The sequence below is a fragment of the Euprymna scolopes genome, chromosome 11, assembly GCF_053919585.1.
Source record: "Euprymna scolopes isolate OS-2025 chromosome 11, ASM5391958v1, whole genome shotgun sequence".
NCBI classification, from domain to species: domain Eukaryota; kingdom Metazoa; phylum Mollusca; class Cephalopoda; order Sepiida; family Sepiolidae; genus Euprymna; species Euprymna scolopes.
This window is the reverse complement of record NC_136492.1, coordinates 102,447,785-102,460,008: the sequence shown is the minus strand read 5'-3', so window position 1 is coordinate 102,460,008 and position 12,224 is coordinate 102,447,785. Positions and strand designations below refer to the sequence as shown.

Genomic DNA, 12,224 nt, shown 5'->3' with positions numbered 1-12,224 from the left:
ACCGCAGAAACTTACATGACGTCTCTTCCATATTTCTCTCAATATTTCAGCTGTTTTCAGACATTCTATTTTCAATGTTTTGATAAATTTTCTTCCTATCTAATGTTATTTCAGTTGTTTTAACAGGTTTTTCGATACCTAATTAACCTAACAATAGTTGTCACAACAATAAATTTCATCGTCTAGAATACCGTCTTTTTACCGGGAAGATCCAAACATCCCCCACCCCCTTTCTTTCAATCATACGCCTTAAATTAAAAACATCCGCATCTGACAATTTTTTTTCTCTCTCTCTTTGTTCTTTGTAATTAGATCTGGTCTATATTGAGTGATCTGTATGAAGCTCAAAGTCCCAAAGGATTTTATGTTTCATTTTAAATGACATATTCAGGTTTGTGTACATATATTGTTCTGCATGATGAAATTGCGGCTTGTCCAATTCTGAATGAATTCCTCCCTTCTCATCTAATTATGCTTGTTTGTAATATGTTTTGTTCAAGTTTAGTGCATTCATCCCCGATGTTGATCATCATCTGTTATAAATAGACACAAGGAGAAATATTATTACATTGTAGGGACCCTACATCAGTAAATAGCGATTAAGTTAGCTAGTGTGAATTTTGGTAAGAGTCACATTAGTACATGATAGGATAACATTGCTGTAAACGTAATTGTACTCAGAGATGAGAGACGTAATGAATCGAGGTCAGCTGATCAAACTTCCTAGACAAAACAGTCGAACAATTATGATATAATGACGTCACGTTTTTAGCAAGAGAAAACTAAGGGGTTTAGTCAGTCTCTCCGTTGGAAGTCAATCACACAGCTACGCAAACGATGTAGAAATAATCTAAGTTGAATTTTAATGATGACTGCCCGTCTGCACGTCAACCATTTTGTTCAATAGAAAGTAAGTTTAAGGAGTTAAGCAATAGCCATTAGTCTCTCTCTCTCTCTCTCTCTCTCTCTCCATAAGTAAATTCTCTTCAATAAAGCCTTGAAAAACTCAGCAAAGTCTCCTTGTGTTTTTCATGCATGAGTAGTTTATTCATCCAGTTCAGTGGTTTTCAACCTTTTTTTACCCATGGACCCCTTTTTCCTTTTTTTTCTTGGTGGACCCCTCAATAACTATTAGTCATAGTACGGGACGGTTAAGGTCAGACAGATAATATAATAGGAAAAGCACCGACTGCCTGAAGCGCATATTTAAAACCAACTCCTATCACTTTTTTCTTTTTTATTGCTTTCAAGACAATTTTGTGGAAATATTTTAAAATCTAGAAAATACATTCAAATTCGTTTGAATGTCTACTTCGGGTTTTTTCATGTCAAACCAAAATTACAGTAGAGATTAAATTTTTAATAGTAAAAACCATCATGAGTGGGGTTTATTCATAGACCACCAAAATATGATTGTGGACCCTTAATTTGTCATATTTTGCCTGTGGAGCCCCAGAAATATTTGATAGATAGCTAGGGGCCATGTGGATCCTGGTTGAGAACTCCTGGTTTAGTTAAACAGACAAGGTGATCACGGTCACACATGAAACGATGACAAGAAAGAGTGCTTCTGGAAAAAAGACCCCATATAGACAACAACGCACATATGTACGGGAAGACATTTGACTTATTTGCATTCTTGATCGCTCATGGGCGAGAACATAACGATATTGTCCTGTATGTCCAACACTTTTAATAAAAATTCCATTTATTTTAAGTTCTTTCGAATCCTTCCTTAATGCTATCATTATTTATTTATTTTTGTTTTACCAATGAGTCACCACTTATCAAGGCACAAAGGCCACTTGAGGATAAGGGTTAATGAGCTTGCTAGGTCAACGGTGAGATAGTATCTTGATGATTAATAATGAGGGTTGCAAAGTACCATCATTTTATAAATAATGAAGAATAATACAGGTTGGAACGATAAAATTGTCGCCCTAAAGAAAACAACGTTACAGCTATATTTTAAAACTTTTATTGAAAAAATCAATTCAGGTAACTTGATTATGTAGTAAAGCTGACATCTATTCAATTACCGCCTCGATCACCACCTCGATATGGGTCTGGAACTGGGAGCATACGTTTTCCACAAGCATCAACAGGAGTTCAGTGAATATTCGGCAGATGGCGAGGATTAGGCTGGTTTTGGTGTTGTGGGAGGTCATATTGGTAATGTTCTTGACGTATGACCAAACGAAATGTTTTGTTATGCTGGGGCAACATCGAGTAGCCTTGCTGGTAGTTGATTTAGAACATGAACAATTATTATTAAAAAGTAAAATGTTAGATAATGAACATTATTATTGTTTTGTAGCTGTTATGTAGAAAAAGGTATGCAGAGAGAATGTGATTGAAACAAAAGAATGTTTAGCAAAATATTTTGGTTAACTAAGAAACAATAACAAGTTAAGAATCTGGTGAACATCAGCAGAGTGGGTTTTCAAACCAATGGACAAAAACAATAAAGTTGGCCAGAAAACGTGACTGAAGGTCACAGTCTGGGTCTACGTGTGTGGGTCTTACGTTGAGTGATGTAAGCACAAAGGAATAGTTACATATATACAAGAGAGTTAGGAGTTAAGAGGGAGACAGAGCTAGAGAGAGGTTTAGATGGACAAAGAGAGTGTTGGAGACAGGGCCATTACGGCCCTGTACGTGTGTAAAGCAGAGTCTAAGACAAGCGTGCAATCTTCCAACAAGGAAACCTAGTGAAGAAATGTACATTGCAGCTTTTGGCAGATTCATCAACCAAGATCTGGATGAACGAAGGTATGATTTCTTTATTAGCAAGATGCATAACCACCCAGAACTGTGTTCCGTATTGTAAATGTTCTGTAACCCATGCCGCGCACATATCCACAAGGATTTATAAACGCTAGATAACATGAAGGATCTTCATGATATACATTACACATCATGTATCCAACGCACTTTATATACAGTGCCTTACATATATGTAGACCTTATACCCCACCACCACAACGTAACAGAAGTAGTCCAGTTGGTTCAAGTCGGTGGAGGAGGGGAGCAGTGAAAGAAGGGTACAAAGTCGTAGCACTCTTTCTAAAGCCAAGCCTGGGTCTCTTTGGACTTATGGGCCGGCGTTGAATCCTGCTGCCACATCCAGGGTTTGCCAGCGGCCACCTGATTATACCACACTCTTTAGCACATCCAGGTACACTTTGGTGTTACTTTCAAGCTGACTTCGAAGATGTGAGGGAGAATGATGTAGCCCTTACTTTAAACGACACCAAAGATCACGACCGTGGCCGAAAACTTTGGTCCTATTGTCATAACTTGGATTGGTAGAGAGCATAAGTTGTATAGCGGTGTGGCTCCAATTTCGCTTGCTGAACATTGTATCACTTTCAGACATAATAGAAGGCTCCTATTGTTCTTGGGATCTGGCCAACTAGTAAATGGCTTGCAACAACAAAAAAAAGAAAACTGGTTTTCATCAAACGGAAATGGAATCATGTTGTCTTTTCTAGGGCGACAATTTTATCGTTCCACCTTTTATTAATGACAGTTTTGCAGGAAGATATTTTTTTTCTTTTACTTTAACTTCATTCATGAATTCACCAATTCTGTGTTTCCATTTCTAATTGCATTCATTTTGAACTTGACTAATTTGTTTTTAGATATTTCCTCGCCTTATTTATAGCGTTTCTTATGTTAATTTAGAATAGTAAATAATTATAAAGTCTTAGCATTTTATTTGTAAAAAAAAATCAAATATTTTATTTTGAATTAACAATAAATAATGCTGGTTAGTATTTATTGTCATTGTCTACATTTTTCTCGTCAGAAAACAAATTAGCTATAACTTGGTTAATTCAATTTTTTTTATTTGGGAGTCACTGCTTATCAAGGCCCAAAGGTCACTCGAGGGTCAATGAATGTAAGATGGTGGTGTAGTAATCACTTATAATGTAAATTGGGTAGAATTTAATTATTTAGAACGGCTTAACAGAAACTTGTTTACATTAGATTTGAAGGCTATTATGTTATATTCAACCGGGAAGCATGCCAGCGGAACAGTGTTCCAAAGGCGGGCAGTTCTGGGAAAGAAGCTTTGTTCATGGAATTAGTACTGATAATTATTCGATTTGGAACTGTGTACGTTCTTATGAACTGAAATAATTTTCAATTATTAAATGAAAAGCTTAGGAAATGTTATTACAATCATCATCATCATCATCATCATCATCATCATCATCATCATCATCATCATCATCATCATCATCATCATCATCGGTTTAACGTCCGTTTTACATACTGGCATGTGTTGGACGGCTTTTACAATTGATTTCTAAACTAACTTCAGGTTTTTTATTTATATCTCGTTTTCTCTGAATTCTATCTGTATAACTCCTTCCCTTATTTTCGTTAGCCTTTCCCTGCCAACAGACCCTGTTAACTCAACTGTTCTACATCTACTAACGCAAGAACTCTCATTCATTCTTTCAAGGTGATCATACCAACTAAGTTTACAGAACAGAAGACTTCGTTTGTTTGGTCACATTGAAAGAATGTGTTGATTAGTAGAGCATTTTAAATGAAAAAAGAATCATGAAAATTATTACCCATTTTTTAAAAATATTGTTATTGTTAAGTGTTGAGCCATTATGTTGAACAAAGGTGGCGGTAGTAAATCAAATCGGCGAAGAATCAATGCAGTCACGATCTCGAGTTGTGAGTAATTCTTAATAACAAAGACTGCAGTGAAGAATCAATGTAGTCTGGATCAGCAGTGGTTCAGTTGTTTCAAGACAGAGACTGGAAGTAAATTGACTTACATCCAAAATTCAATACTTTTGCAATGAGATTGGAGGCTTCTCATTGGTTGATTATCTTAACTGTAGTTATAAATAAAATCGTCCAAATCATTGGGGGTCATACCCTCATTACAAATCAAAAACATTTTAACAGTTATTAAAAGTTATTAAAAGCATATATATATATATATATATATATATATATATTCCAAAAGTAAAGCCTCCTATTTTTTAGCTAAAAATGTTGAAGATCTACAAAGACAGTAGTTGTACCATTGAAACAAGCGACCTTTTATACTGCAGAATTTATTTTCCAACATAGTCATCACCATTCATGATGTACTTTTGCCAGCGATGAACAATGGCTGTGCATGGGCGCTTAAAGCATGCTTTGTCATACGAGAGTTATTCCAAAAGTAAAGCCTCCTATTTTTTTTAATCCAAAAGTTGAAGAACTACAAAGACGGGATTGATACTATTAAAACGAGCAACATTTTGTGCTCTAAAATTTATTTGTCTACATCATCATCACCATTCTCAATGCCAGGAATTCAATGGCGCATCTCTTCTTCAGGCGCATGTTCAAGAGAAAGAATAATTTTCTTAGAGTCTCACACAGTCAATATCTGCAACAGAGCGATGAAACTTTCATGTCATGAATGCATAAGTTCAGTCATAACAATGCAATTTGCAATCCCCTCTGATCCATTTAGACAGAATAAAAAATAGGAGACATTACTTGTGGAATGCCCTCGTACATAAACTAATATACAAATCAATGTATCGATATTCAATATAAGACAATGCATGATTAATTACATTCCCTTCTCCTGTAATGTTTTATTTAGAAATATAAACAGCATACACAAAATTTTGGTGATATTATTTTTGTGTTTTCCATTGCAGAAGTTCAAAAGTTTATTGGATCCATGTTTATTGGTTGGGATAAAATGATGTATGATGAAAGAACAAATATTGCTGCCAAAGCAAATACTTCAGATCTCAATGAAGAATTAGGACAAGTAAGTCGGACATTTTTACATCTATTCTTTATCATTATATTATCTACATTGGGTGAGAATCTTTCTTGCTTTAATGACTTCTTCATTATTTGTAGAGATTTGAAAATCAAAAGGAACTAGACTTTTTAACTCATTAAAAACAAGCAAAAGTTATAGTCCGTTGATTTAGAATAAGTGCTTTATGCCAAATCGATGGTTGCTTATGGTTAAATTTGTGCTTATTTAATCATTAAATACTAATCCATATTAATTCATAACTGTGCATCGAATGGATACTATAATACTCAGTTCGCCGCACCTTATCATAACAATAGTCGATACAAAATTTCAGCCAGTAGTTTCTGAAAAAAAGTGAAATGGATAGACAGACAGACAGACAAACAGACATGCATCTAAATTAAGGAGAATACAATACAGATTACAAAAATCACATGACGAAGGGTTTACAAAGAAGTTAGTATCGTTTTTTCATTCTAAATGATACAACAATAATCTACATATTTCTTGCATTATTTCTCAATTATTCTGAATTCTGCTTCGTCTGGCCCAACCTGTAATTTATATTAATTCTATCTGCATTCATGCTGTTTACTCTCTGTTTTATTTACATCCTTGCCAAGTTAGACACATTGTAAGGTATGGTTTTGAAAAGCCAATTCATTAGAAGAAGAGCACTCTAACCAATAAAAAAAATGCTTGAGCAGTCCTGTCGACTTTCCAAGTTGCTTCAAGCAATTAGCAATAAACTAAAACCTTCTCAAGAATGGAATTTATGGCATGTGATGTCGGCCTCATAGAACTAAACAGAACCATTCTTCAACACGACAGAAGCAAGGCCACTATCTGTTTAACCCTAGAAAAAATGTGTTATACTGGGTATAAATTTTGTTAAGTATATTCGGAATGATGTTGCATTAATCTGCAATCATTAAGAGACCATTTTGTTGGTTTACAAAGTACTAATCTACAGGGTGGAACGATGAATTTGTCGCCCTAAAGAAAAAACACAAATTTATTTAAAACTTTTATTGTAAAATCAATTCAGGTAACTTGATTATGTAGTAAACTGATATCTATTCAATGTAGCCGCCTTCAGCCTCAATTACCGCTTCAATATGAGTCCGAAATTGGAAGCATGCCTTTTCCATAAGCGCTGGCAGGAGCTTGGCAAATTCTCTGTAGATGGCGGCGATCAGGTTGGCTTTGGTATTGTGAGAGGTCATGCTGGTGATGTTCTCGATGTATGACCAAATGAAGTAGTCCAGTGGGTTTAGATGGGGGAGGAGGGGAAATCAGTGAAAAAGGGTACAAAGTCATAGAACTCTTTCTGGAGTCAAGCCTAACCCTAACCTGACGGTCTCTTTGGACATGTAGACTGGCGCTGAATCCTACTGCTACATCCAGGGTCTGCCAGCGGCCACCTGATTGCACCAGGAGATCACCACACTCTTTAGCATATCCAGGTATACTGGTGTGGACTTTTAAGCCGACTTTAAAGATGTGAGATTGAGGAGGCACGATGTGGCCCTCGCTTGAAACCACAACAGAGACCATAACCATGGCCGGAAACATCATTGACCTGTGCCCTTAAGCGTTGAACCATCCGGATTTGCATTTTGAGGGTGCTGGCAATGGTCCTGTTGTCATTACTTGGATCGATAGAGAGCATGAGTTATAAGCAGTGCATTTCTGATCTCACTTGTTGAATATTGTGTTGCCTCTAGACATGATAGAAGGCTTCTATTACTCTTGGGATTTGTACTCAACTGGCCAACTAGTAGATGGCCTGAAACAAAAAACAAAAACCGTTTTTCATCAACCGGAAATGGAATCATGTTGTCTTTTCTAGGGCGACAATTTTATCGTTCCACACTGTACACAATTATTAATTGAAAGCTAAAATGAGAAAACAAAATTGCATTGCATTTCTTTTTGTTTATTTTCTTTCATTTTTTAAACCGATACATGAGTGATACTATCGACGTTCTCCCCCCCCCAAAAAAAAATGTTAGACTTAAAAAAAAAAAATGGAAAAACTATCACAAGATAAAAAGATGTAATAAGTTGATCAGTAGAATAAAGGTTATAGGAAGTGAGCTTAGTAGAAAGATAATAGAAAGTTGTTCACCAAGGCACAGAAAGGAAAGCTGAAAGATTGTTAATCAAGGTGTGGCAGTTATTAAGAAAGAGGACCAAACAATAGAGGTCAATATATTTAGAGTTAGTTTTACAGCAACACAGTAGAATATAACTTGTGGCTTGGAGCAGATCGAGATCATCTGGCATTAACTGACGAATACGACCTCGACAGAAGACGTAGATGTGAAGCTTAGTGCTTAGAATGTAGTTTCTTGCAATCATGTTTCACACACACACACACACACACACACACACACACACACACACACACACACACACACAAGTGATATGTACAGAATGTGTTGGAGTCTCATTTCTCTCGAGTTTGTGCTTTGAGTTGTTTATTTTTTTTATACTTGTGAACCCATGTGCGACAATGTGAGAGATGACAACACGGCCAGAAGATGAAAGAGAAGAAGACCATACGAAAAAGTGTTCGGTTTACCGTTTGTTTCCACACATTTATACCAAAATATATATTTATATGATTCATTCATGAAAAAAAACAAAAAAACTACGATCATTTTGATTAGTTGAAATACTCTATAGTCATATATTATTCCTTAATTGGAATTCATTTTTGAGATGAGGATTATATATATTAATTTATTTTTATTTCGGACTATTATTCTCATCTTTATTAATTGTTGTTTTTCATCTTTATTGGTTGTTGTTTTTCACAACGTTTCGGCCCATATTCCTCTGGCCTTCATCAGGTGGTAACCACGACGGATAGGAACTTCGAATTTCCTAACTGCATTCTCAGCAATCACTGCCATCCGTAGTTGTTTTCGTCTCAACACGTTTTTGGCCAAGTAAACCTCTGACACGCTTTGGGTAGGATTGAAACCGATATCTTCAGACAATGTCTATCTGGAACCATAGAGATTCAACGTCTCTATCAACTGCACCACGGGCCCCGAAGGGCGGTCAAGGTTGGATTCTTTCAGACTATTATTCTCATCTTTATTAGTCATTTCGGCAAACATTGTGAAAAACAACAACCAATAAAGATGAGAATAATAGTCCAAAATAAAAATAAATTAATATATATAATGCTCATCTCAAAAATGAATTCCAATTAAGGAATAATATATATACCAATCGGTACGGACCTGACTATGGAAGATCAGATAATAAATAAAAGTGGATTTATAAGATCAAAAAGAATCCAATTAATTAATCATCTTGTATATAAAGTAAAGTGAGATTCTTAAAGTAAGGTGAATGACTAATTATAGTCGAGGGTAACCCAAAGGCTTCTTTTTAATTAGCTTCTACACCGAGATATAGGGTAGGGACCAACTTCATTACCAGGATTACTCCACTTGTCTTTGACCCTTCCTTTATATTTTTTTTAATGGAAATCGCTCCTGACAAGGCAGGAGGCCACTCGATGTAAGGAGTTAAAAAATACTACTTAAAGGTAAAAAAAAAAAATAGCCAACGATAACTGTTAGATGGATAAATAAAACATAAACGATAACTGTTAGATGGATAAATAAAACAGCAATTCTTTCCCCTTTGTAAGAAACATTGCTCATGGAATGTGAGCACTAAAGGATAAAATAAAGGAAATGAAAGTTACAAGGTTGCTGAAAGTAAACTTAATATCCAATTTTTACTTTCCTTTTCACTATAATATTGAATATTTAGCAAGGGGGTATCAAGTACCATTTTAAAAATTCAACTGAGGATTGAACCCTGGTGTCCCTGCCCATTAGTGAACAGTTTTACGACTATGCTAAATGAGCCAATATATATATATGAATTGTGTTAAACAGTTAACAAACAGGGTGGTGATGGGACTATCCAAGCTTACTTGCAAAGAGCGACTACAAAACCAAAATCTATTTTTATTAAAGCAGCACAGGAAGCAAGGAGACTTGATTCTGGCATACAACATCATCCATGGGAAATTAAATTTACATTTAGAATTTTTCATCCCAATACCTAATCACGGTCTTTGTGAATACCTTTAAAAGATTACTATTATCGGTTTCATCACAACAGAAGAAAAACAAAATTCTCTATCCATGTTGAGTCTGTCAGAAGCGACTGTAACAATGACTACCATATCCAGGTTAAAAGTGATCTTGACAAACATTAAAACTATATATGGATGTAAATATCTTCTACTTAACTCTTTGCATGGCTTGTTGCACTTGATTATTTTTTGTCAAATAATTTCAATGAATCGTAAATATGTGTATTGTGTGTCAGCAAAAGAATATTCCAAAACGATTTGAGTTTCCTATGGGATATTGTTACCACATCTGAGTTGATGCAGCCATCACTAGTCTTTCCCTCTTACACAGGATCCAAAAAAGAGTCTCAAATTTAATAGGTCCCACACAATTGGCCAAGTTCCAACCTCTGTCCCATCACCACAATGTTGCATCCCTTTGCCTGTTTTACAAGTTATTTAATACCATGTGCCCTGATGAACTTGTAGCACGTGCCCCCTCGAGGTACATACTCTCGACTAACCCAACAAGTAGCAAAGTCTTATCTCTTCACTATTGAGGTCCCTAAATGCTGGGAAGTCTTCTTCCCTCAGACTTTTAGACTTTGGAATTCCCTCCCTATTTCCTGCTTCCCTGACCGTACTAACATGTAATGCGAACAGACATCTTGCTACTCAACTTTCTACAGTCTCCTGCAGATATGACCCCAAATAGTAAACTCTTATGTCCAAGTGGCAACACGCCTTGTTTGGAGTGAAAAAGTTTAAAAGAAAAAAAAAAATAGATAAGAAAAACCATGGAAAGATTCTATAACTCATGACAATATGTGTAACATGAATATTTATGATGCAAATATGAAAAAAAACAAAAAACTATATTCATTTTTTTTTATTTTTCAGGTGGAATACTTGTTTACAGACAAGACAGGAACTTTAACAGAAAATGATATGCAGTTTCGAGAATGCACGATTGCTGGCAAATGCTTTCTAGATTATTGCAACAAGTTGTGTGAAAAGCCTGAAATCTGTGATGTCCAACCAAAACCCGTATTTAAGTTAAATGTAAGAATTTAATATCTTTAATTTGGATGATGCCTCTCAGAATTGTCATCCGAAATTTTATTTTTTGAAAATATTAAAAATATTCTCAAATATAAGATGCCTGATGCTACCAGATCAGGCTGTCTGAAGATACTAGTTTCTGGAGCTAAAATGCACTGAATGTTGACGTTATTGTTTTTTTTCCCCTTTCCCGTTGCAAAACTCAATCATGTTCTGTAAAGTAAAAAACAAAACAACAATTTTCCTCTACAAAACAACCAAACTAAACATCATGAATAAATATTTGAAAATATAAAGAACTTGAAGCATAAAAGCTTTTTAAAAAATTATTGGATTTGACATTAAATAACCCAAAGAGGGTTGGTATGCCGTAAAACAAAACAACGAAACCAATATAAGACACAATTCTATTTTCTTATTTTCTTTTTACCTGAAATGAAAAGCACAATTCTTTAAAAAGAGATCTTTATTCATATTACCTGTGCAGAGTAATAATAGACCCCCCCCCCCGTGAAATAAAAGCTTATAATTTGCATACATTCTAATTTCTATCATGTTACCTTTTTCTCTCTATAACCTATCCTTTTATTAAGTACAGTTATATTGTTTATCTATAGGTATTACAATTATTCATCTGATTTATTATTTTATTATTTATTGTTCATATTTACTTGCTCATCATGAGAGCAGAGTTAGACACAAGGCCGGTTTTCAATGTGGGGAAAATCCGGCTCCCCATAAAGGGGCACTCTGGATAGGAACAAAAATAAAAATTGTCTCAGTCATGAAGGACTCCTCCTCCACTGATCTAGGACAGAAAAGGTGAAATGTAGTATCTGAACAGATACTACACTTTGTTCCTAGCTGAATTACTAATTATGATTTCCGACTTACATTAAAAATAAAAACCTGTCTTTGCCTATCATGTAGAAGCTTAATGTGAAAAAAAAAGTACATGCTGGAATGGGAGTATATATACACATTGACTACATGTGAACGGCATGCTTTGCTATCAGTGAAAGGCTAGCTTAATTGAAATCGACAGTGACGTTTTAGCGCTCAAAGGGTTAAGATTATTGAATGATTGAGATCAGTATTGAAAATGGTAGCAGTAGCGTCGGGGAAAAGTATACCATATAACAAAATTCCAGTTGTAAGCATGTTGTTTTCGAGGTAAGTATTGAATTGTTGTCGGTAAAAAGTCTACCATGTGATTAAGATCTAGTGGTAAACATGATGGAGAAAAGTATACCA

At 35.2% G+C, this 12,224-nt stretch overlaps 1 protein-coding gene across 6 annotated transcripts in view; it reads left to right on the top strand.

The window, feature by feature from the left end:
- The window catches only part of LOC145288020 (phospholipid-transporting ATPase IF-like), a 238,769-nt gene that overhangs the window by 122,819 nt on the left and 103,726 nt on the right, over window positions 1-12,224 (top strand). For all 6 annotated transcript variants that reach the window (XM_080136022.1, XM_080136025.1, XM_080136024.1 and 3 more), the window contains 2 exons: window positions 5,688-5,803; window positions 10,809-10,970. In XM_080136022.1, coding sequence (XP_079992148.1) covers window positions 5,688-5,803; window positions 10,809-10,970 — 278 coding nt within the window. The remainder of the gene's footprint in view (window positions 1-5,687; window positions 5,804-10,808; window positions 10,971-12,224) is intronic.